The sequence below is a fragment of the Mytilus edulis genome, chromosome 13 (assembly GCF_963676685.1).
Source record: "Mytilus edulis chromosome 13, xbMytEdul2.2, whole genome shotgun sequence".
Taxonomy (NCBI): domain Eukaryota; kingdom Metazoa; phylum Mollusca; class Bivalvia; order Mytilida; family Mytilidae; genus Mytilus; species Mytilus edulis.
Genome location: NC_092356.1, coordinates 47,004,557 through 47,032,520, shown reverse-complemented (window position 1 = coordinate 47,032,520; position 27,964 = coordinate 47,004,557). Strand labels below are relative to the sequence as shown.

General features: G+C 32.2%; 1 protein-coding gene across 7 annotated transcripts; it reads right to left on the bottom strand.

The window, feature by feature from the left end:
• Positions 1-17: 17 nt before the first annotated feature.
• LOC139500805 (uncharacterized) lies at positions 18-27,964 on the bottom strand. 7 transcript variants are annotated; one of them, XM_071289666.1, is made up of 11 exons: positions 27,771-27,905; positions 21,956-22,018; positions 13,217-13,411; positions 12,545-12,777; positions 11,461-12,012; positions 10,128-10,139; positions 6,675-7,672; positions 5,704-5,868; positions 4,607-4,887; positions 3,273-3,458; positions 18-365 (listed from the first exon to the last, which is right to left on the bottom strand). In XM_071289666.1, the coding sequence occupies exons 1-11, from the start codon at positions 27,807-27,809 to the stop codon at positions 225-227; spliced, it is 2,865 nt and encodes a 954-aa protein (XP_071145767.1). In that variant the 5' UTR covers positions 27,810-27,905; the 3' UTR covers positions 18-224. The 7 variants fall into 7 exon arrangements, with proteins under 7 accessions (XP_071145767.1, XP_071145768.1, XP_071145772.1 ...); XM_071289667.1 differs by lacking the exon at positions 10,128-10,139 and having other exon boundaries at positions 27,771-27,964; XM_071289671.1 differs by lacking the exons at positions 21,956-22,018; positions 27,771-27,905 and adding an exon at positions 20,738-20,876.

The following is a 27,964-nucleotide window of genomic DNA, read 5'->3' as shown; positions in this document are numbered from 1 at the left end:
ATAGATATCACCAATAATTTTGACAATTTAATCATAATACTTGTTTACATGAAATAAATACGTAAATTGATGTAGGACGGAATATAAGTCAAGTTAGTTAGGTAAAATGTAATTCGGACATCTTTGCATCACATCACAGTTGATATTCAGAATAATTGTATGCAATTGTTTTGATTTTGAATTAAAAGAGAAATAGTTATGTACCAATACATTGATGTGTAGAATTAATTGAATGACATCGTTCTTTCAGAATAGAAAGATTTTTCCGACATCATTGTACTTCTTCGTCGACGACTTGTTCTTGGTCTGATGTCTTTAATAATTTCACTGTTCCTTTGGCATATTTCTTCTGTTAATCCCTTCACCTAGAACAACATAATTTTGATTATTAACAAACATTATTTATAATTTATTTAGTTTGAATGTCCCTCTGGTATCTTAAGCCCCTCTTTGATGAAAGTAAATTTAAATATCAAATATATCCTGTACTTCATGTGTATTTCATGTTTAGACGAAACGATGACGCGACCTTCATTGTAAGACTGGTATCTTCGATTACTCTTTATCTAAACTTCACAAACATGCCTTTTATTTCTAAAAAAATAGGTCTACACAATTAGGAAACAAAAATTCTCAATTGAATAAATTATTATTTCTGATCATTTTTCTCATTTCTTTTTCAACTATGTTATACTTCGAAATAAATATTCCATAAACATTTTTTTTTTTAATTGTACATTACTTTAAACAACTGAACATTCTAAAATGCTAGCAAAAATCCTAAAATAAGAAGCATACAATATGGTATGAAACAGGAGCAAAATATACAATACACACTGGGGCATAATCTAAACAATGTCATTTGTGTTTGGTTTTTTATGTATGATATTCTGGACATTTAGTTCTCTGACAAATAAAATGTGTCGTATAGGGAATGAGTTGACAAAACAGATTTTACAAAATGTCAGGTTTTTAGGGTAAAATATTTACAAATGAAATAAAACATGAGGTTTACTTTTAGAGCTTAATGAATTTAAAAGCTTCATTGAATATAAAAAAAATTAAAACAAAAATGAATTTATTTGTTCAATATATTTATATGTATATCTACAGTTATGTTTATGGATGTATGTTATAAATCAAATATGAGAATCTGAGACAAATCGGGGAACATGATCTTAACAGCTAAACCCTATTAAAGACATGAAAAATGAAAAGTTAATTGGATGTACTTTGACCACAGCTTAACAAAAAGTAAAATCACAAAAATACTGAACTTAGAGAAAAATCAATTCGGAAAGTCCATAATCATGGACAAGAACTGTCATATTCCTGACTTGGTTTTATATCGGTAACCCTCTCACTTTGATTACAGCCTCATCAAATTCCGTTATATTTACATTGATGCGTTAACTAAACAGACACAATAAATAAAATAGTCCAAATATTGGTACATCAGTCATCATCGTATAACAAAATGATAAACAAATATCTTGCTATGGCCCTTATTGGTGAGTGAATGCCCGAAAGATATTGAAATGAAAATAAAGTAGGAGGTGCACAGTAACAATCTATGGTTATGGTCAATATATTGTAAAAAGGAATATACGGGAAGACTTGCAGATATGGAAAAGATATCCATTCGCTGGAGAGGAATATGATTGAAGGTAATAAAAGAAATATGAACTACACAACGACATTTATATGTCAAGAATAATCCGTGAAATTTAAATTTTGTGCAAGAAATCTAAATAAAAATGTCTAGCTATTCTAAGTACTCGAAACATATATGTATAGTAATACAATCTAGCTTGAAAACAAATATGCAATTACTATGCATAAGAAACTCCAATTTTTCTCCATTTCAAAATTTCTTTTGTATACTCTCTGATCTACAATATCATTCGAAAGAAAAACACATTATTGTATTCAACTGATTCTTAATACAAATAATAAACATTTATAATAAAAACTTATCCACATTCAAGTGTCAATGAACTGGAACAAAGTATTTAAAGTTGAAATATGAATATAAGAATGTTAATGATTATAATATCTTGAATGTTCAACATGCACATTTAAAGTTCATAATTTGCTGAACATACTTGAATATGTATAATTATATGCATGCAGGAACTTCTTAGGAAGAAAGATAAGAAGTTAGCAATATCCTTAAACTCTACTTTCCGCTATATAGATGATGTTCTTTCACTAAACAATTCAAAATTCGGTGACTATGTGGAACGCATCTATCCAATCGAACTAGAGATAAAGGATACTACAGATACAGTTAAGTCGGCTTCATATCTTGACTTACATCTAGAAATTGACAATGAGGGTCGGTTGAAAACAAAACTTTACGACAAAAGAGATGATTTCAGCTTTCCAATTGTGAACTTTCCATTTCTAAGTAGCAACATTCCAGCAGCACCTGCATACGGGGTATATATCTCCCAATTGATACGATATTCCCGTGCTTGCATTTCCTATCATGATTTTCTTGATAGAGGTTTGCTGCTCACAAGGAAGCTATTAAACCAAGAGTTTCAAATGGTGAAGTTGAAATCATCCCTTCGTAAATTTTACGGACGCCATCACGAGTTGGTTGACCGTTATGGAATAACCGTTTCACAAATGATATCGGATATGTTCCTTACGTCGTAACTACAATCCCCTTCCCTTCATGAATATGACCTACCGAATTAGACTATTTACCGGATTTGTAATCACTTAAGCAACACGACGGGTGCCACATGTGGAGCAGGATCTGCTTACCCTTCCGGAGCACCTGAGATCACCCCTAGTTTTTGGTGGGGTTCGTGTTGTTTATTCTTTAGTTTTCTATGTTGTGTCGTGTGTACTATTGTTTTTCTGTTTGTCTTTTTTATTTTTAGCCATGGCGTTGTCAGTTTGTTTTAGATTTATGAGTTTGACTGTCCCTTTGGTATCTTTCGTCCCTCTTTTTTTATAATCTTCTGGATAGAAATGCAAACGAATTTTCTTTAGATTTTTGTTTATAAAGCACCAAAAATTTCAAAATTGAGAGCCACATATGACTCTTAATTTTCTGCTGGAAAATATTTTTTATGGCTGTCGGTAGGTAACTTAATTATATTATTCAAGTACTTGACATGTTTTATATCAACATGTAGAGAAAATATAAAAATCTTCCAGGTAACATTTTTTTACAGCTAAAGTTCGCCGACCTCGCCACAACAATAACATGTTTCGAACGTACATCATTGTATATAAGTTAATGCTATGAAACTTACCCAAACATAAAATGTAGCACCACCAGCGCTGACCATTCTGACTTGGTCCAATGTAAAGTCTCGTATCAGGTCTCGTGCACCGAGGGCAACGTCAACAGGAATTTCGTCTATTTTAAGTTCTTGTATCTTTCTTTTGATTGCATCTTTTCCCATTTTTCCGAGGGCAATTTGGACGTTCCTCCATTCCTGTAATCAGATATTAATCACTTTTTTAGAAGAGGTGGCGAAAGAAACAAAAGGACGTTCAAATTGAAAACGCACGAGTTGGAGAGAGAAACATAATACAAGTATTACATTCGGTATGTCAAAGGGCAGCACATTATAAATACAAGATACGTTAGCCTTTCATTATCTATTGAAAAAATAAGCACAAGTCTGCGGAATCATAGCATTTTTACATATGAAAGCATCAAAACATAATGACTATTTTTTAGAAAATTTCGCTTTTCTTTCAAAAAGATTAAAAACTGCATCACTGGGATCCTTAACATGCATTCCAAGTAAAAGCATCTTTAACCAAAGTTTTAAGTCACTTGGTAATTCATAATGGAGAGGTCTCTAAACACATGAGATAAAATTGGAGCTTTCGTTAATTGAAGCCATATTAATTATGTGACTGTATCAGCGGGGGGAAATGTGAAAGCATACAAATATAGTATATGTCAAAACACATTATAGACATGAATATCACCAAAACAGTTCATTGTATACATATGTTTTCTATTTTGACACATATCTAAGATGATTTGTCTTTTGTCTGCCCTTTGTTTTGATAGTTATTGTTACAAATGCTTTGTTGTCAATGTTCAGGGTAAGGTAATCCAGAACAGACAATAGTATACCAGGCATATTAAGGTATGATCTTTATAAATAACGGTCGCATCCAATAAAGAATATATAATATATTTTAATTACACAATTACACAACATTTCTATGGAATATTTTGGAAACTTGAGCTTACATGGTTACTAAAGCTTGTACACAGGTTAAATAAGGGGGAACATTTGATTGGTTAACTTCTAGTGATGTTTATTTTCTTATATGCAATGAAATGTTATGAGAATTTTTTTCTATAGTACTGGACAGGATTAAACTTTACTCATTCCAAGTATTTCTCTATTTGAAACTAAAATAAACTCTGCATAATTTTTTTGAAAAGTGCAAACAAATAGGGGAAACTCATTGGTGGTATTACACCTATAATGTCACTTCTTCTCTATGTGTAGCAATACATATAATACTATGCATTTTCAACTTCAATTTAGAGGACAACTCTCTAAAGTGAGGCCTTCATATACAGGTTTAGATGTAATTTGATTTATTTCTGCATTACCTCGGTTTCCTCCTCCCAGTGACCCAGAATTAGCAGTGTAGCCATCATAACTCTATGAACTGCAGGTGGAGGATTTTGGTATCCTTTAATTTCTGCAATGGTCTTTTGGTCAAGAGAAAGAACAGCATGCATGAGTTTTGTTATATTTCTGAGTCTTTCCAGCATTGCTTTAGCTAGTGCCATTTCTGTAGGTAGTCTTTTGTCATAGGAACCTTGTTTTGCTTTTGATATTGCTTCCTTAATAAGGGACATATCTCTCACTTCTGTGGCCTCATTCAGTTCTGTCATATAAAGACATATCATTGGATAAGGAACTAAAGGACATTAGAATGATTAGCATACTGTGTTTGTGTGCAACTAAGTATATGAAATTGTATTTTTGAAATGATTTTGTTTAATTTGAGGATTTTTTCAAACATGGGTAACACCATTTTCTGTTTGAAAATACAAACAAAATCCAATTTCTATATTGTATCACTTCAAAATTCTATTCTGTAATAATCTGAAATAGCATGGCGGTGCGGTGCGTTGAAGTTTCCGGTTAAAAAACTATGAAATGGTATCTCCAACTCTTTACTTTTATCCACAATACTTGTTTTTTAGATGGGAATATATTCTCTCGTGTTAGTATGCATTATAATCACGGTATCGAACTAGTTAAAGGTTGTTGCCAACTTCAAACATGAACAAAATGATTTGTATGTCTTTTTGTTGCTCGTGGCTATAATAACTTCTTTACATTTGTTACGAGCCACATGACTTGTCTGTCCGAAGCTTCACAAGCTTCTACTGTTCAAGTCTTGAATTCTCGGTTGATTGTATCATTTCCAATTTATTAGTGACATCCGGTAATTTGAAACACTAATGGTACACTGAAATGTTATCCCAGTTATCTTTGAATCCATTTGAGGAGAACATTAAACAAAGATACTCACTTTATAAATTTAGTAATTCAGAAACACTATTTTTAAAAATAGATATCCAACAAATTAGCAGATAAACTTAATCAAAGAGGGACACTATCAACTTAAAAAACGATCTGTTTCATAGCGTAGAAGTAGTAAATAATTAAAACAGGACAAAAAAATATATTATACCTCTCCTCGTTTTCATAACTCCTAATTCTATTTCTGCTGTTTCAATGTCTTTTTGTGCTGTCGGAAGACCAAGGCTTTTTAAATCTTCTATTGCCATTTCAAGCTCAACGTCGTTCTGATCCTCAATAGCCCGCTTTATTTTTTTCCTTAGGTCATTTGGAACATCTGAAAACAGATGATAGAAAAAATTTGAACGTGTTTTCTGATGTTTGTCCGTTTCTACGGGGATGTAAGTGTCGGGAGTTGGAGGTAATTCTAAAAATGGAGAAGACATGCAAACTATATTTTTTTGGCTGGTCGCTTTTAAACGTCCGCAAACCAAAAATGTGCAGACTTCTACCCTTTTGTGCCTATGATATGCTAGAATATGGAAACAGAGAAAATGTTTCGTTTACTAGTATTTTGTTTGGTTGTTTTTTGTTTTGTTTTGTCTTTTGGGCGAGGATTTGTCGCCTATAATAGTTTTGATATCTGTGCCTATTTATATGAAAATCTCCAATTTCGCCCTCAGTATGTTTCTGTTCTTGATGCCTTTCTATATTAACCGTATATCATAGGTGCTCAGATACACTCATTTTAAAAAAAATCGAACGCAAAACTGAATTAAATAGGAGCAGAATGTAGTTTGAAAATTAACAAAATTCAGTGCGTTCAATTTGAGTACTAGAAAATAGACGGGTAGAAACAAAGGAGTTTGTAAATTGAATGCATACGTATACGTTCTAGAGACTAGATAATTTTGAGATACTTCCAAAGTTTTTGCAAATTTTTATTGAGGATTGATTGATTGTTATTTGCTTGACATCCAGTGACAAATATTTTTTGCTTATTCAGGATCCCAACACATTGACCATGAACCGGTAGGTTTTTCAGAGAGGCCGGAATAAAATATGTTACAGCCATGCTACAAACTTTTTTTAACCTGCCAGACGAAAAGAATTAAATGGTTTTTTTTTTTTAAAGTAGCATACCTTTAAATTTACTACTGATTTCAGGTTGTTGTGTAGGTTCTGGTTCAGGTGGTGGTTTTTCTTCTCTCGGTTTATGTTTTTGTTTTTTCTGTTTATAATTAACAACATATTCGTACATAACTTCATTTCCTTGGCCTCTGTTACCCATAAGTCGCAGGCCATAATTTCCATTACCTGGGAATCGAATTTTATATGTAATTTTATCCCCATTTACCTCTTCGGAAATCAGTCGTTTGGCCATTTCGGCATGTATCAAACTCCCTGATAAATTAAGAGATAAGTCAATGTCACCTATCTTCTGGAAAGCTATTTCTAGCTCTTCATCTCCAGTTTCTATGTACCCTGATTGATGGGTTAATGCTTTAAGTCCCATCGCACGGAATGCTTCTTTTTCTCCAAGACATTCCGAGAAATTTCTTGGGAAAGGAGTATTTTCTTGCTTTTGATTTGAAGTAATTAAATAGTTGCAAACGTTTTTCGGTTCTCTATCTCCCTCTTCGTTTGCGTACACTTTAAATGCATATTCCCCCTTCTTTGGTGTTGTCAAGTTAAATATTATGTCTCCGTTTTCCACTCTATGAACGATGTGGTCTGAAACTTCTTCAGGTGCACTACCACCGCGAATTAACTGTCCTTTTATATCCATTTTATTCCAATCCTTATCATTAACTGTACTGAATTTAATTTCTAACTTTCCATCATTTGCGGGAAGAATTTCCCCGCCAAAATGACTCATAGGAGCCATTCCACATTCCACTGCAGCACGTCCTGGACCCCAACCAATCACAGGACATTCTGGGAACGCGTCAACATCGGTTGTAGTACTTCCTGTAAAATCAAATTTATAGACTGCTACCCAGTCGTAATCATAACCAGGGTCGGTTATTGTTACATCTTTTCCTACCAGTTCAAATCGAAATATATCTTTCACAGGAGATCGTACTCGAATGTGCAAGATGTGAGGCTTCTTTCTTTGTAAAAAGACATACCGATCATACCTGTAAGTAAATGGTTGATGATATTAAACAAATATACTGTATATAGATAAAAGAATATGTGGTTTGAGTGCAAATGAGACAATTCTCTCATCCAAGTAACAATTTGTAAAAGTAAACGATTATGGGTCAAGTGCGGTCTTCATAACGATATTCATTGTGATCTGCGGAAAATATACCTTAATTCAATACAGTAACGCTTGTTTGAAATCTTCATTACAGCATGCAAAATAAAACCCGACTATCTGATTATGATAGCAGAACCCTTTGCAAATACGTTATCCTTATCTTTATAAAGAGGTTTAAATTGCACTATATAGATATAAGAAGATGCGATATGATTTCCAATGAGACAACTCTCCACCCAAGTCACAATATGTAAAAGTTAACCATAAGAGGTCAATACATTTTACCCATAACTTTTTTTTTACATCAAGATACATACATGTAGCTAGTTTGTGAGATGACTAGTCTAAGAATACCTCTAACCCACAACCTTGACGAGTAACTAGCTATCTCTAACAGCAATTAAATAATGTATACCCTCCACAAAATAACTGGTACGCAGAATAGTCTAAAAGCTGTATTTTTGTAATAACAAGACACATTTATAAATATAATCCATAATTTTGTTTAAAATTGACAAAATCTGAATGTATTCTTTTCAAGAACTGCGTACATACAGTCTCTCACGTATAGGGTGTTTTATTTGCAAAATTTGATACGCTGGTGTACATGTATATGGTAAGAGCACAATAAAGTAGTGTATCTAGGTCAATGTGACTTAACAATTACAGTTTGAAGTAGGTTATTTCTATTTAGGGGAAGAAGAACTGCTTCGAGGCATTTTTTTCTGTTTGATTATAGGTTTATGCTGAATTGAAACATATCTATAGATTAAAACAAACTTGCATCTTTTTGGAGATAACAATCCAGGAAAGTGGAAGGATATCATATTTACTGGAAGTGGTGCAGCCTAGTAAAAACAGCAAACAGAAAGTAGAAAAAACATGTTTTGGCTTCAGGGTTACGTAACTTTTTATTCTTCGTGGTATGACCCACTTTTTTTCGATTAAATCACAATTTTATCTTTAATTTAGTACATACATGTACACGATTTTAAAATGAAATTTTGTTTCTATGTAGCATTTTTTTATTTTTTCATTTTCAAAGATCAGCTGTTTTTCATGTAAGCCTATGGAGCAGTCAATTACAAGACTGCAACCTATAGTGACCAGTATGTATGCCAGTATTCTATTGAAATTGTAAATAGAGCTTTCGGGAAGTGACTTTCTTAGTCCCTTTTCAGAGCACATGATTAGTTAACCATTTGAATTCAAACATTCAGTTTAATTTTGGCACAATTGTGTCCTGTTCGAATTTTTTAGAAAAAAATCAGCGGCAACACTTTCGACACCTTAATTTCTTGCCATGGTGTTCAAATTATTACCAGTTGGTTTTATTTTCCCTTACTTATGATTTATTGAATTTGTCATGGTACGTTGTGCATATAACTAGTCAAATAACTAGTCGCAAATTTTAAACAAAAATTGGCTAGAAATTCGAATATTTAATAAACTGCATATATTTGATTAAGAACATGACTGATCTAGACTTATATTTGCACTGGCTTTTTGTACTTACAAATTTTATCACCGATGCAATAAGAGATAGACCAATAAACATATAGCAGGAAATATAAATAAACATTCGAAAAAACTTCAGAAATTGCAAATCTTAAGACGTTTAAGCAAAAAAGAATAATATATATAGTTTCAGCTGAGTATAATTGAACTTAAAGAGTTAAATTGGTCGTGTTGTCTTCTTTTAGAAAAAGATAAAACATACAAGTAAAATATTGAATCCTCGTGTTCTCTAGATCTACTGCATTTAAACGTAAATAAGTGTAAGAAAAATTATGTTAGTTTTTTTTTAAACGTGATAATATAATGCCGAAAAAACACGAGAGCTGCCCTGTAAACAATTAGTATGCCTTAAAACATTCAGTATTTTTCTCATTAGGTATTATCCTCAGATTATCAAAGAATGTTGTGCAATGCTTTCAGAGAACTTTGTAAAGGTGAACAGTTTGTTTGAACGAAAGTATAGTACAATGTATGCAAGAATTACTCTTCTGTAATCACGATAGGTTTTTTCGTTACTTTCTGGCAGATAATAGACATTCAATGAAACATTTTATTAACTAGTATTAAAATCAGTACATACATATGTAGTATGGGTACAAATTATGCAATAATCATGCTGAAAATAGGTCCTTCATGCAATATTGGTTAAAGTAAAATTAGATAACTACTAATATCTAAACCGAAAATCTTTAATAGTATTAAGCATTAAAAGCAGATTATTAAAACAGTCTAGCATTAAAGTAAAAATATAGAAAAATGTAAGTATATCATGTTGCAAAACATGCAGCATGCCTTTATGACTATAGACTTACAGATCGGTAACACTGCAAAAATATCAGTTTATAATATATACATCCAAAAGAAACGCTCGCCATGTCAATAAGATATATTCATATATACATGTATTTACACTGTGTAGTAAAAATGGACAAAGCACTGTCATGTTATACTTGCTGAACTTGTCCGCTATACTTTACGTTATAAATTGAGCTAAACAGTGTTTCTGTTTGTTTTGTTTTGCTGAAGTTTATTTTGTAAACAATTTTTATTGTGTGGTTCTTAAGTGGTGTCTAGACTAGTTTCTGACGATGATTTACATGGATTTTAATAAAAAGGTTGGTTTTATCTCAGTCACAGTGATACCTAAAGCAAAAGTTCAAACATCGGAGCAAGTTCAAGACCTATGAAATATTTGGTATAAGTCAACAATGCTTCGTCTCTGCATGTTAAGAAATGTCAACTATAACGGACACGGAATAGGATGATATATGCTACATTTTGTGCATTGTATTATTTTCGTCATTAGTGAATAACATTCAATTTTTTATTTCTTTTTTCCTGTGATCACTTTTAGTTAATCAAGAAAAGTAGTTGTTGCACTTGTATATATACACATGTTTACTACAGTAGGTTTTACTGTGTAATGGAAACTCTGTACATGTAAACAGCACACAAAAGACAACACGAAAAGATGTGGTGCAAGCGGCATTAATAGCGAACATTTTGTTTTCCGTTCTTGTATTCACTGACAGTTAGTTTGTACTTTTATAATTCTATAAACTTATTCTTTACTAGACATTGTTTGTCATTGCAAAAATAAAAATTGCATACATTAATTGAAGAAAAACAATGTCATATATATTAAGAAAGGTTTCTATTTCTTCAAGTGCCTTTATATAGAAAGTGTTTCACAAAAACGTAAGATGAATTATAGCAGGTTTAGGAATTGTTGATTAGAAATAAGGCTGAACCGTAGAAGACTCTCATGGGTAAACACAACCTACAAGTAAGGCTATTATAGGATATTTTGATTGCGCTTGCTGATTTGAGCAATGATCCTCAAATATTGCATTTTTCTCATTGATAATTAAAAACTTGTAAGAAATAACAGTATATATGAACATGCATACATATGTGCATATGGAACCTGAAGATGGAATATACGATATATATATTTCTTTAGATGATAGATCTATTTATAATAAGTGGTTGTGATCGTATATGTCATTATATGAGTCAGAATCTATCATACTAGTACTGGTACTGTGCTATAATTTACCTAGGTAAATTCACCGATGATGTCACAATCTATCTTATTAATAGTATTGTGATCATAATTAACCTATCATACTTATTATTATTTACCTTGGTAAGTTCCCCGATGATGCTGATTTCAATCTAAACAGAAGATACTGAAAATCCAGATTTATTGCTTGATCCTCTGGCAGTTGAAATTGTAATTCTATTTCTTCTCCTGCAGATTTTACTATACATATTTTAGGAAACTCTAATTTCATGTGAAGATTATAGAAACGGTCTTTTAGAAAGGCTTGTGTTTGAAATTGTTCCTCAGTTACAACATCTGTTTTAAGCTGCCATGCAGGTTCTGTTGGAAAATGTGTACTGATCATCTGATCAGGTTCTGTCAAAAAATAATTCTCATCACAAGCGTAAAACAGCTGTTTATTTAAAGAATCACCTTTGACCTCATCACCCTTATCAACACATTCCCATTGCGTTTCATCGGACCCTCCCTCTGCGCACGTCCCCCAGTATGCATTGATGAAACGCCAATATCCGTCCACCAAGACAGCATTCCATTCACCATAATGCTGGTCGTCGTCTAGATGTTCTCCTACATCGTATGTGGACCCTTTTAGTTTACCGTGTATAATGATGCATGGTAATTGTGCAAACCTTCAATATATAAAAAAAAAGACTTTTATCAGCTATTATGTTCGTTTTGTTAGCTGAAGGTGTGTACCCTTAACCTGCTATTATGCTCAGAAGTTTCTGTTACGTAATAACAAATTCTTACTATATAAGATTCCATTGAATTATCAGCAGACAAATATTCCTAATATGAGTCGTTCCTTTTCAGTACATTTCATAAATGATATTGAATTGGTATCAATTGTAAGAGTATTGATTTGCCATGTTATATTCATATGTGTCATCTTATAATGTACTAAGTAAATGCATTTAAATTGTGATTTCGCAGTAGTTTTATTCTCATTCTTTGAAAATTTTAATGATTAAAAACTTTGATAGATCAGAATAGCGGCACTGGCTGCAGAGTAAACTGACTGATTGAGCATAACAGTCCCAGTTTTGTTTGCACAATAGGTTTATGTGCCTCCTTTTTGAACATTAAATTAAGATTATAAACTTTAAAAGATTAGTTTATCATCATTTGATTTATCATACATGTATGATCATCAGCTCTTACCTGCATAGTAAACTGACTAATTGAGCATAATTCCCTTTTCTGTGTTTTATCCGCCATAACTGGAACAGTGTGTGTGATTGTGATGGTTCTCTCTTCGGTATGTTAAGTTGGTCTATTGGCTGAGCTGTTATCCATCTATAAATCACTCGGACTTTGGACAGATCGTCGTTGTATCCGTTAATCAGATATTCTACCAATGCTGATAGTGGCTGTTTGTGTAAGCCTTTTGGTGCCTGGGAAAACACAAATATTTCAGTAACATCATGGCTATAGATTCTTGGTTTAAAGTCGAGAAGTAGGAGAAAAAACATATGTGAGTAAGACAGCAACCCAAATACATAAAGTCTAAACGACATTTAGAGGTCAAAATAGTTTACGATCTCGAAAAATAAACCTGTGTTCATATATTAAAGGGCGATGACTCAGTTTACTGTTTATATTTAGTTTGTTTGAAAGGATAGATATCAGTCTTTGTCTTGGATAAAACTAGACAAAAAAAATAAAGCCTGGAATCCGATGCAGTTTCTTTCGATTCTTTCTAATCGATTATTTAGGGTTAAAAATAGAAAACAACTGTACATATCAGTGTGATAACGTTAAGTTCACATTTGACAAATTGCAGATAATTTTTATCTAATTTGTGTACTGTTCAAGATAGTCTCAAAATTTTACCTTTAGGGCCCGATCGTCTACATGGGAATACTTGCTGACGTCAAAGATTTGTTGTTTTGTTGTTGGTGGGGGTAATGGTGCAGGAAGGTTATCTATATTCTCGAGACTATCTATAAAACAATGGTGACGGTCTGATCTTTCAAATGTTGGGACCAGTTGATAGGTGGCAAGTAGTCTTCCTAAATCTGGTGCAACCTACAATAGACCAAACGTTATAAGTTAAACAGTATGTACATATAAGAATATAAGATGTAAAATTGAGAATGGAAATGGGGAATGTGTGAAAGCGACAACAACCCGACCATAGAGCAGACAACAGCCGAAGGCCACCTAAGAGTCTTCAATGTAGCGAGAAACTCCCGCACCCGGAGTCGTCCTTCAGTAGTTATTTCAAATAAACATGGTATTTCAAATGAACATCGCATGGAATCAAGGATTGTCAGAGTCCTTTTATGGTCCAGAAGCAAGTCAAAATTTTGACCCTATCTAACACACTAGATCATGTTCGCGTTGCAGATTTTCCCCTCTTCTGAGACATCCCGATCGTCCTACCTTGCAAAACCTATATATATATATCTATATTATATTTAAGTCAAATGTATGTTATTAATACAGGAACATGCATGAAATATTTGCCACTTGACATTAATTAAGCAAGAATCAATCGTTCAACAAAATAGTATTATATACATGTAAGGTATTATGTTTGAGTATACATTTTACTTCATGAATCATACAGACGAAACTACGTGCAACTGATCAGATAGATTTGATTTTTGTCACTAGTTATTAAACATTGATAGGTTGAGAAATCAATATATTAGTCCGGTGACAGAACTGCACAACTAGTTACCGACTTCTAGTTTTACCATGGGAGATTCGATAGGATCTGTATTCCCGATTGCCATTCAAAATAATTGCAGATATGGTCTACTGGCATTGCAATACAATTATAGATTTGCAATCATGTTTATCAGATTTTGATCAGTTTTCCTTCTATCAAAAAAGAAAACCGATAGCCGGAAATAGAATGTGCATAAAGGCTTCAATGACATGGTATTACTTTAAGGTGTCACGGTAGTATTTCCTGGCCCATAAGGGATAATGATAGCCTTTTTAGAATTTTCACCACTTTCTAACACTGCAAAAAATTCTACATTCACAGTTAACGGAAGTCCTTTCATTTTACTATTCAGAAAAGAATTTGAATATGTATCATGACCGTTTACTTTTTTTGCTATTTTTAAAAACCCAAGGCTACTAGTACTTTTAGGTCTTTTATATATGGTGCAGTGAATACAAAATTTAAAAAAATTCTCAAAAATTAATTTTCATCTGTATGTAAAATTATTTCATATTTTTCTACACCTGATTCATCCCTCAGTTTGGGAAAGTATGTTCAGTTGACACTGTATTTTTTGTCCAATCACACTGTTTAGATACATTTACCTAAACACAAAAGAGCAACCTAAATTCTGGAAAGCAAATACTACCGTGCCACCTTAAGATAAACCGGAGTGTAACCCGGAACCTTCATAAAGAGACAGCCGAGAAGATAAAAAGAGGACACTAAATGAAAAGAGGCAACACCATGGACATTAAGAACAATGCAGAATTAGAAAAAGAAACAATAAAACATAACACAGAGTTCTTGCTCCACTATTGACACTGTAACCGTTCAAGGATGAAAATCTCAGGGACTGAATTTTCGGCTTTCCCTTGGCACCATTTGCGAGTATGGTCTTAAGAAAACGATGATAGTCCGTCGGAAGGGGACGATAAATGGATGACCCGTGTTAAGAGAGAGCCATATATCTTGCACATTAAAGACACCCTTGTAGATTTCGAAAAAGAACAGGCTAATGCCGCTACAAGGCAGCACTCGCACCCGAAAAGTGGAAAGGGATTAATATAAGTTACAATAACTTGTTTCCCAATCCACGATAATTAAATATGTTTAAACTAAGATTAGGTAAAACTTTTTGGGATGTACACAACAATAAAAAAAAAAGATAACATCTATATATTGATAAGTATTTGACTTTATTATAAAAAACAAGCAATTAAAAGTATATCGAAAGAATATGTAAGTGTCTTTGCTCTATTAAATAACCATAAACCAGGGTTTAGTTATTTACAAACATTCTTGATCATTATGGACTTAAATTTGATATAATGATCACAGTGCTTACATTCCCTAGGATAAAACGTTATTGAGATATGACATCTATCTTTTCTATCTCTCCGCATGAGAGTACGTCATTTAAAACTTCAAATCAAATAAATATTAAGTAATCTGAACTATTTGGTTATTCATGATAAGTAATGTTTATTTTTGATAAGTTATTCTAAACCTATTTGAAGATTTCACTTGTCAGTTACGATCAATACTGAGGACAGGCTTAATTCTGATAAGTCGCCCATGTTTCTAGGCAGTTATAGGAATTTCTTAACATATGTTAATGGATAAAGAGTATACAATTAAGGTTGTAACCTAAAAATGGCTCCTCATTAGCAATGCCACATCCTGTGAGATTTGACCTTTTACATTTTTTAATACGTCATAATCAGAAAAATGTAATGAACAGATCTATAATATTTATGTTTTAAAATACATATTTGTTTACTAAGAATCTGAATTGTGTCGTATACTAATACAATTGAGTTGAAGAGACTTGGGTAGATAGAAAGCGCGTCGTGTATAAAATTATAAGTTTGGTATCGTCGATAAATCTTAAAACCATCAGATCGATCCACTGTTGATATCTCGTACCCCATGTTACTAACAGGCCAGTACATGAGCACTTCTCTGCTGACATGAAACGTCGTTTTCGTTTAATAGTGAAAGCAATGCATTTAACACCGACTTATGGTGTTCCTATGTACAATAGACATATTTAGCACGACTACACCGACTTATGGTGTTCCTATGTACAATAAACATATTTAGCACGACTTATGGTGTTCCTATGTACAATAAACATATTTAGCACGACTTATGGTGTTCATATGTACAATCGACATATTTAGCACGACCGACTTATGGTGTTCCTATGTACAATAGACATATTTAGCACGACTGTTCCTATGTACAATAGACATATTTAGCACGACTGTTCCTATGTACAAAAGACATATTTAGCACGACTGTTCCTATGTACAACAGACATATTTAGCACGACTGTTCCTATGTACAATAGACATATTTAGCACGACTGTTCCTATGTACAATAGACATATTTAGCACGACTGTTTGGAATTTGGTTTTCCTTCAGAGACCTCTTACTTTAAAATATTGGTTGTGTTTTTGAATTGTTTTGGTTTAAACATCACCGATGATTTTTATCTAGACCGAATGCGTGTCAACTACTAAATTCTAAGACTGGTATCCTAGTTAAGGTTTTAAAAGTAAAGGTCTCGTGTTAACATAATCAATCATAAATGCGTGACAAAGAAGTTTTAATGCCATTGTGAAAGATACAAATACCAACACATGAGTGTATGGTCCCCGTGCCTTATCGTCGAAAACAAGTTAAACTGTCAATGTATAATTTTTAAGTTCCTCCGAACAGACGTTCGTCTGAAAACTTTTTTAAACAAATGCAGTGATATCAGTTAAAATTGGAACAATATTCTATAACCTTTATTCTGTCATGAATTGAATTCTGTGATATGTTTTGAAATAGAATCAATATTCCAGAATAGTCTTATAGTTGTTATGTCTGTGTCATTTTGGTCTTTTGTGCATAGTTGTCTCATTGGCAATCAAACCACATCTTCTTTTTTAAATTACCATTTTGAAAGATTTTTATCTATAAAGGAATTTCGTTATAACATAGCGTTACAACAGATGCCGCTATAAATGAAACATTAATGGAGAAAAAAACGTCTTCTCCATTCCCTTCCCCATATCCTCCCACTGTAGATGGTGTCATTTAACTGAATCTTTTGAAGATTTCTGTGTAAAAACTGTATGGAATGACGTGTGTGTAAGTTAACTTTAACGTTAGTTAACATTGGTAAATATGCAAATAACATGGCTACTTCATAAAATTATTCTCATTTCAAAATCAATTATTTAATAGTTGAATCTCGTATGTATTTAGCTAAACAAACTTCATTGGGGTTTAAATGGTTAATAAAAACATTCTTGATAAATTGAATAAATATTTATTGAAATCCTTGTTTTTATAAATTTCAATTAAAGAAAACAAAATACTTACAGGCATTTTTGAATTTTCATTTAAGCCAATGTACGATTGCGGCCATTAAATAAATTCTATATGTATATCAAACTTTCACAGAACTAGATTAAAGTTTATAACAACAGTTAATCTGATTTTAATTCTTTAATGTAAAACAGCAGTGCTTTCTTCGTATTCTTGATCATGTTTAATTTGGTCAAAAGGTAAATCCTGGGCGATAGGTTTAAGTATAAAGCACAAAGTGTTCTTTTTACTTATCAAAGTGATCGATAAACGATAGTGTAAAAATAGATTGACAATTTGAGTTTCCTTTGTTGATGATGTGATGATTGTTTGTGTGTAAATGTTCAGAATAAATGTTTGTTTTGTTACAAAAAGGTGTTGAAATATAATTCTTACAAACACGAATTTGGCCTTGACTATGTTTATCCTTCTCGCATATACAATACACAGGTACAATCAGTATTAAACAACACGAAATCATAACTACATTTTGTTTGTCTTTCATGCATTTGACAACGATCAAACGAAATTATTAATTTATTTATCAATCGATTGTTCGACATACAGTAGTGTATACGTACCTACAGGTCAATCAAAACATGAAAAATAAAAATAGCAATAAAAAATTGAACTTTATTTCGAGATAATTGTCATAATAAAAGGTCGACTACCAGAAACAAAAAAGAATTCGAAAGTTAAAACACTTTTGAAAATTCAATTAAAAATTTATACCGGGAATCACTTTATTTCCACTAAATGGATCCACCTTATGAAAATGTTCAAAGATTCAAAACAAGTGGTGATTTCATCAGAATGCTGGAAAAACTATCAACACCAAAACATGAAATTGTCCAGTAATTTTAACAGCACATTACATTCGAGTTTAAAGTCAATTCCTTTCAAGGGTGGCTTCTACATGTTCCTCTTTTGACTACAGATATAAGAATGACGAAGTAAAAGTAAGCACACTAAGGATTATATAGTATGTATAAGATCTTCATACTATTTTGAGTATATCAATTATTTTAATCCCTACAGCTATAGTCATTTAATTTGTATGTACATATTTGTCACACCATGAACCATCCGTTTATGCCGAATTGTGCTACATTTTTTGTTATGTAAAACGGTTCTGGAATTTGTTCGATCAAATTTTGGAGAGCATAAGTTACTAACTGAGCTTTATTCATAATATTATATTAACATATTTGTCATCCTTTAAGCTTGCTTCTCTATAGCTATGTGCTAATAATAAGCAACATAAACAAGACCGTACCTTGACCCATAATGGTATACTTTATAAATTGTGACTTGAATGGAGAGTTGTCTGTCTCATTGGCACTTATACCACATCTGCTTATATCTAAATAGTGCAGTAATTCAAACTTTAGAATTAGGGATCTCCTTTATAACATATCCATGGATAAGTACCAATGTAGTTGTGCACAGAACATCGGCGGTTAACTATGATTCTTTGGTTACAATCTGTTCTGGAAAGCGAGGGGACGTGGTTATGCAATATACAGCATGTTCACTATTACTATGCAATACATACAGCATGTTCACTATTACTATGCAATATAAGTAACAATAACTTACCTTTGATTTCATCATTGAATGTTATTTGAATTAATCTTTGACATGTCAAAAACGAGAAGTCCTAAATCAAACATTAACACAGTTCTGTCACCCTAGCCATAGTCTCAATGTTCTCGTTTAAGAAAACGTCATGTTGATAAGAGAATACTTGAATGTTTAATTCTCTTCAAAATGTGTATTCATACCTCTTATCGGTATCGCGTTTTGTGTAAATATTGATTTTTAAATACTTTTCTCATTGTTTGATTTTAAAAACAGGTATTTTAGTTTAAATTTATTGTATCTATATTGCTCCCATATTCTTAAAGGAATAAAATTAAATAGAAAAATGTTCTGATTTGTAAAATATAATTGAAGTTTCAAATAAATATTTCAAATTATGGTATTTTAATTGTTTAAATATCATGTAATTACATCATTTATTCTTAACAAATACAATGTGTTGACCTATATTTCGACCTGAAATGTTGGTCTATTTAAAAACCAATGTTCTTTAAAAACACACACACACACAAACAAGATCAATTGCAAGTACACACACAGTTTTCGAGCAATGCCAGCTTCCACGTGAAATGCACTTTCTTTTTTCTATTTTCGTTCTCCCTTTTAAAGTTTTTTTAAAATGTGTCTTTTTTAACCCTTTATAATGAAATATAACCAACTAAAATCTACATCAAAAAGTTTAAATGCATGTAATTTAACCGGTGTACACTATAGAAAATAAAGATGTTATTTATGGGGTTTACTTTACCATTATTTACCAGTTTTAAAGGCTTACACACTGTAAGTGTAAAGGAGTAATTTTAAAGATCAAGTGATATGTGATGAACAGTCAGGTGTGAATTCACTTTTAAAACAAATATATTTGCTTTATCTGAATATCATCAACTTAAAAAATCAAATTAAAATTTCAAAGACATACCAAGTTTTAGCAACATCACAATCTCTATAAGTAAAACTGGCTCTGAATAATTAGGGACTAACAGTGTCTTGGTCAGGTGTCAATTACATTGTAGCCCAACAATAGAAAAGTTGTTGGTTAATTTAAAAAAAAATGTTTTGAAATATTATTTTCACTCGGCGAAATATTACAATGTTTCTGTCGAAATAAAATATACAGAACATTTTTTCGGACATTCATAATAGCATGTTTATAAAAAAAAATGTTTCCACGAGACACATCTGTAATGAATAACATATATAAATTTCATTTTCCAGTCTGAATTCTTTAATACGTTGCATCATGTCGGGGCCTTTATAGCTTGGTTTGTGGTATGTGCTTTTGTTTTCATTGTTGCAAACGTCTACATCATCTGGTCTCTGATTGATAGTTGTTTCATTGACAATCATACCACTACTCCTTTGTTATGGACACATTAAGATCTGAGATTACTATAACACTGTATTATAGTAGTCACTATAACACTGTGTTATAGTAGTCTCAGTAAAGATGTAGAAATGTTGTTAATGAATTGCAAGGTAAAACATGCGCATTTAACTTTCTATTACTTTTGGTATAATAAAATTGTTTAAAATAAATCATTAAAAACATCAATTTCAGTATCAAAGAAGAAAAGCATGGATCTCTAGGTACACACAGAGTCAACAAACATGATTCTAATTAATAAACTGTCAGTTAAATACACGAATAGCTCTGTATATTCACTTGTTTACTTAAGTACCTTGACATTCCGTCTTACCACGAGTGTCTTACCATTATAGGTCCAATTCTTTATAAAGTCATACAAAGAAGATTATCTATGATAAACCAAGTGAATTAAATATTCATTTTGTTCATTTGGAGTTTTGATTTTTATGTTATATAGATAAGTCTTCCTGATAGTCCTATTTTTCTTCCGCTTTTATTGTCCAACCAAATTCTTCGTTACATAAGCGAGCTTCGTGATGACATTTACAACAATACAAATATTTCGATGTCTATCGGTAATTTAAAACCAGTCGTCACTTTAACTATTTTGGTTACAATCTGATTCATAATATACATAGGCTAGCGATTTATTTAAATACCTAAGTAATAAAAGGCATTCATTTTGTGAACATAATTATCATTTTACTACCTTTCCTGCTAAAAGGCATTCTGATAGATAGATTGGTGCTTAATGTCCAGTAGCAAATATTTAATATATTTTCTGGGCGAGAACTAACGAGCAAGGCCCGTAGGCAGGAATTTTAAAGTGGGGTTACATATTCTCGCGACAAACACACAATCAACTTTAATAGTCGCAGTCCAAACAAAACGTCGAGAGTTCGGAACACCCAACCCAACGCTTTGGCTAAGGGCTTGTAAGCCATTGACATTTCGTATAAAATTTTGCCCGGATAAGACAGACAGCTATCCCTACCTTAGTATCGGCAATCGTTACCACATATATTACAGGTATATGTAACACGGATCAAAATCTGCTGTATTTGATTGCAAAAATCGTTGTATTGGAATATAGGAATTGGAATGGTAGACACAAATGTTTGCTTATATAAAAATAAGAAGATATGATTTAAGTGCCAATGAGACAAATTCTCTACAGGAGACAAAAGTGACATAAAAATTACCACTTTAGATCACTATTCGCCTCTAATAATGCGCAATACCCATTCATATATAGAAAAAACATCTATTGTGAAGGTAACCGGATCACAGCTGATATTGTACCTGACACAATGATAGCAGATAAGGTTTGGTATTTGAATTGATAAACCACTCTTCCGAATCAATCAGTCAAGTTTCAGAATATAATGCATCCTGGGTAATATTTTCAAAAGTGCACACTAAAACGTCCTGATTGGTTGAAAATGTCATTAACAATGGAAATTTAACCAATGACGTGACGTTATTTTCATTTTGGGGTACGAACAATGAAATTACCCATGATGCTTTAGATTCTGAAACGGCCAAATTGTTATACAGTTGTACCTTTTGAGAACCAGACTTGACAGTTCCATTCTGCTTCTGGGCTTCTACGTCTTCTAGAAAGTTCTGGAAAAAAAACGAATGTTGAAGTAGAACTGTTTAGAAAAATGATATGAAAGGTCCCTTCTTATGAAAGTTGTACTGATCCGAACTCTAAATACATTGAAAGCGGCAAAAAGTGGGGCCTAAAAAGGTATGCACTTTTTCTTTCAATTATGAAACAGTATCATAAATAATGGAGTTTGTTTGAGGGAGGAAGTAAGACTGGAAACCCGTTAAAACATATCATTCTTTTAACAACGGACTTACTCTATAAGTTCATATTTGCATTGGGGTGTGTTTTAATAACATGATCACAGATGAGACATCACAATTATCTATATACATGTATGTTTTACCAGTATAATCATATTAAATTGTATTACCTCAAATGACAACGCGCACAGATTTTGAGTGAAAATTTCTATCGTTCTTTTTAGCATATATATATCAACCAATAGTGTTATAAATAGTTCTACTTTTTGATATCGTAATATGTATCTGTTAATATTAAGAGTGTCTCAAAATTCATACTTTATCTATATTCTATTTTATACCTTTAGACTGTTGCACATATACATATTATTATTAGTATAAAATTATACCACTAATATAATAATCATTAATTCTGATTTCGAATCTGATTAATATTTGCATTGAGTTATATATGGTCTGGACTACATAACAATTTTAAAAGGAAAGAAATTTGAAAACTTTAATTTCAATATGCGAATAACAGCAGGTGAGAATATACCAAAAGTTCATTTACTATTTAAATTTACTGAAGATTAAAGGATTAACGTTTACATATATATTTTGTTTACTTTGGAATCTCCAATACACAATAACTAGACGTCGAAAGTCATATATTTTAATTCTGCCACGAGATTTAAGAATTTGACATAATTAATATGCGATGAATAATCCTCTTTGAGGTTTTTTGAAAATAAATTAAACCAGACTATGAAAATTGAATAATAGATATTTCTATATAGATTATATCGCCTTTAATGATTGAAACGTTAGCTTCCTAGTTAAAAAAAAGTTATATTCAAATTGCACAATTGCACAAAATGTTACTTCCAGAAAGTTTAAAAGATATTTCACACTTTTCACAATATTGCGTACTTACGGAAGCCGATAAGGGCCATTCAAAAATTACGACATAGCATGTCGTAATTTCGACATAACATGTCGTTATTCGACATCGCTATGTCGTAATTTCGACATAACATGTCGTTATAACGACATCGCTATGTCGTAATTTCGACATATCATGTCGTAATAACGACATCACTATGTCGTTAAAACGACATAGCTATGTCGTAATAACGACATCGCTTTATATAAAAGAATATGTATTATGATTGCCAAGAGACTAAATGACACAGAAATTAACAACTATAGGTCATCATAATGCCCCCAATAATTAGAAAAGCCCCACATAGTCAGCTATAAAAGAGGGAGGAAAGATGCCAAAGGGAGAGTCCCCGAAATGCTGTGTGGCAGACAGTGTTATTAATTAATTATTAGCTCCCTTGGTAAAACTCCAAATTTCATATTTAATGTATTTCATTGTTAAATAATTTACATGAAGCTTAATAAGTACATATTTGTTAATTGCAAAGACTTTGCTATTTGAATTCATTGGTTAAAGATATTTATTTATATTGTAAAGTTTAATATTTGCATCGTCGCGAAATCTTTGGTTACCTTCTTTGAATAGATTTAGTGAGAAACTTATATATTTTATAGATCCCATGCAATTATACCGACCGTGTAAGTTAAGTCTAACAAGGCAAGTCAAGCTTAAAAAAAAAAAAGGCAAGTCAAGCTATCCATCTCCCTACAAACAAGTGCAAACTTCAAGGCTTTTTGTAATAAGGTTGAATTGAAGTATTGATTGCTCTATTTCTACTTTCAAACGTTGGGCACGATGTTCCTCCAACGCCCAGGATTTAAAACAGAATCTTCGAAATTTCATCCGAAAAACAAAATAAAAATAAAAATGTTAGAAAACACGAAACAATATTGTAACAAATTCAGTATATGTTTTAAATTATATTTTTACAGCTCTTGATCATATACTAAGTAATATCTAGTTTATTTGAGGATTAAAATAAGAAAGCTATGTGAAAAAAACGGATGTCCAACGTTACATTTATGAAAAACTGTTTTAACTCTTATGTATAGTGATCCTATTTCTTATTCTCTGATCTTCTTGATTCTTGGCAGGAACAACGACATGTGTTGGTACTCTGTGCCGTTAAAGCCGTTATTTTGCCAAATTTCATTTGACTCGGTGGCTGCATATTAAGCTGGAATAAGAAACATGTCCAACGACGTTTTTCATTAAGTCAACGACTGAAAGTGAATTTTATAAGTAGATATAGCAGAAAATGAATAAAAAGAGTAAGACAATAATAATATCTAACAAAAGTACAAATATTTGCCTCATGTGAGTTCAAATATTGCTGATTCAATAAAATCTTCTCTACACAGTCGTTTTTCAAACGGTAGCCATTTTGTCCAAGTTGATATTTCATTTTTCAAAGCAGTTAACGCGTATTTTTTATAATTGATAAAAACAAAAGTTAGATACACGAAGAGTAAAAAATGCCAAGATTCTTTTCTTATTACCTACATATTTGGGTCTTAAAGGAATAAAATGCTTCCACACATTACAAAACGGTAGCCAATTTGTCCAAACGTCCGAAAACGTCTAAAATCCTAAAGACGCTAATTTCCGACGTTACATGTGCTAAAGTTTCAATTAAATGTACTTGACCTTTTTCATATTTCGTCTGTCAATATAAAGAAGAAGAGGTGGAGTGATTGCCAATGAGACAACTCTTCACCAGTGACCAAATGACAGAAATTAACAACTATAGGTCACCACACGGCCTTCAGCAAGGAGCAATGTCAATTTTTCAATTTAAAAGGTCAGGTTGTTTATCCGAGAAGAAACTTAAATATTTGTAGACGACAACTACCGAACTGCAGGCTCCTGACTATGTACAGACACATACATACAGAATGTAGGGGCGGGGGGGGGGGGGGGGGGGGTGTTAAACATGATATCGGGATACCAACCCTTCCCTAATATGGGAAAGACATAAGAACGAACTATATAACTCATTTGAAAAAGTCCAAACTCATTAGATGGATACACATAAAAATACTACACAGAGTGGACGTGGTCGGTTACTTGTACATCCCAACAACAAAAAGACACCAAGTACAGATCTGAGAGTACTCACAGTTAATGACAGCTAGTTCAAAGCCACTTACAGCTAATAAAAAAAAATCATGCCTCTAAGACAGGTCTATTTGCAAATGGCCGATTAGATTCTATTATAACACACGTTTATCAAAATTTGTTTTCATTTGCAAATTTCCAAAGCTTGTTAAATTGAAAGTGATATAAGTACAGGTTTATAACCAATTTTACAATGAAAAATAACTATTGATATCAAAAGTATTATTTAACTGAACTAGATATAAAATTAGATAATAGATTTGAAACTCTTAAAGATTACAATCATTACGCACACGTTATGCACATGTACATGTTCTGACCTTTCCACTAGGCCTTCATTGTTAATGAAAATGCAGACTAACAACTTGTACAGTCTTTAGTTGAGAATGGCTAATCAACTTTGAAGGTTATAAATCTATTAAATCGCTGCGGAGGTACATAAGTATTTATTTTGCATTTCAATAAAAACTATCAATTGTAACATTTTTACTTATAGTTATACGCCTTATGGAGGCAATCATATATAGGGTTAGCATTTTTAAGCTATAAACACTCTCCCCAACATGTTGAGGAGGAGAACATATTTAGGATAAGAACGTGTTTACAAATGCGGTAATATGTATAAGTCTATGTTTAGGCCCTATATACATTTTTTGATTGTAATTTACAACTATCAAGCACTATTATACACATGGGTATCTTGTATGCATATAAGAACGACAAAATGTGGACAGGAAATTAATAAATATTTCCCTTTCAATTATACTTTCAGTTCTTTTGTATATACGACAGACAATCAGCCTAGCGGATCAGTTGACAATCATTGGTGGTACGTTGTTTGTCTTAGTTGTATGGCTAGCAGTGCACTCATTGGAATATCAGTAATGCAAATTATAAATGATTTGAAGTATTCAAGTTTATTAATATTTATTTGAAGGGAAACAACAGGCAAAATGCAAATGTTATCATGATATTTTAATACAAGGAGCAATTTTTATCAAAATTTAATTTTATGAAAAAAGTAAATAATAGTTTGTTTTATTTGTTGTGCTGTTATTTGACACAACTGTCCCAGGTAAGGTGGATGTTGGCGCATACGTAAACATGTTTAACCCGGCCCACATTCTGTATGTATCTGTGCTCAATCAGAAGCCTGCAATTCAGGGGTTGTCGTTTCTTGTGCATATTGTTTTCATTTGTCATTGCCGGGCCTTTTGAAGTACTGGTATTTTATGCGGTATGGGGTGTCATGTGTTGAAGGCCGTACAGTGACAAATATTTGATAACCTTCTACGCCATATGGTCTCTAGTGGAGAGTGTGGCCAATAGGTTTCGAGATACATTTGTCATTTGCTGAGCTCATCAACAACCAAAATGGTCTACAAAGAACTCCACCAAAGGGCAACTGTATCATCATGGAATTGACGCATTTTTTCGCAGTAAGTATGAAGAAAGGAAAAAATTAACACAATGCATTATCAATCGAGATAAAAAATCCTACAAACTTATATGTAAACCAATTCAACTTCAAATAGATATATATAAGAAGATGTGGTATGGGTGCCATTGAGAAAACTCTCCATCCAAGTCACAATTTTTAAAAGTAAACCATAATGATTATAAGTCACAGTACGGCCTTCAACACGAATCCTTGGCTCACACCGAACAGCAAGCTATAACGGACTCATGTAAAACCACACAAACAGGAAAACCAACGGTATAATGTATATAAAAACGAAAAACTAAAAATACTTATGAACACCATCAACAAGCGACAACAACTAAACATCCCGTATCTGATTATATTTATGAAATATGTTTTGGTCACTCTAATTAAAAACTAATTGTGTACGGTATTTTCAGAAATCTCTACAAGGATTAAAAAGGAGTTGGTCCGGTAAGCACCGATTTTGGCCTCAAATTTCAGTTTCATCTGACGAAAGATTTTGACCACTTTTTAAACACTTAAGTGTCTATTTCATAGGATTCAATTAATTTATGTGAAAGATTTTAACTTATTTAATCATTAAAAACAATCTGATTCAAGCTCAAATATGAAAAATCTACCAAATATGCGAAAAAATGTCACTTTTCAGATGTTTTTTGTCAAAAACGAAAGTGGCCGCATCCGTGTTCATCCTCAATCTTTATATATGTTATGTATTATCATCAAATACAACTTCCATTTCAATATTTTGGATGAACACGAATGCGGCCACTTTCGTTTTACACGGAAACCGTCTAAAATTTAACTAAAATTCTGGAATTGTAAAGATTTCAGTAATTTAGCATGACTTAATGGTGCCAGTACCCAATATATGTGCATTGTATTGTCAAAAACAGCCCATATTTATGTAGCAGAACCATTCTACTATCCAATAAATAACTGAAAGTTTACATTTTAACAATTTTGTAAAACTGCTATATTTTGGGGCCAAAAAGGGGTCTTACTGGACCTACTCCTTTATCTAAAGTTCGATTTTTTAAATGAATCTGAAATGACACGATATTAGTGCTTACCTCTTCGTGCTTGTTATCTATAGATGTTCCACTACCCATTTTGTAAGATTTTCATTTCAACAAATTATCATTACCACAATTAACTTTTAAATCACACTTTTGTTTATATGTTGTGTACACAAATAAACATTATTACATATGAATAAGCTTCTTTTACGGTCTATCATGCGTTTACACTAAGGGTATTTGTTTTT

What these genes read in the sequence shown, in the direction of transcription:
- LOC139500805 (XM_071289666.1), bottom strand. Translation starts at nt 27,809, where the DNA reads ATGGGTAGTGGAACATCTATAGATAACAAGCACGAAGAG. An exon ending in AGTTATGAAAACGAGGAGAG is followed by an intron (nt 4,888 to 5,703) that starts GTATAATATATT and finishes TTTATATGACAG; the next exon opens with AACTGAATGAGGCCACAGAA. An exon ending in GTGCTACATTTTATGTTTGG is followed by an intron (nt 366 to 3,272) that starts GTAAGTTTCATA and finishes ATGTTGTTCTAG; the next exon opens with GTGAAGGGATTAACAGAAGA.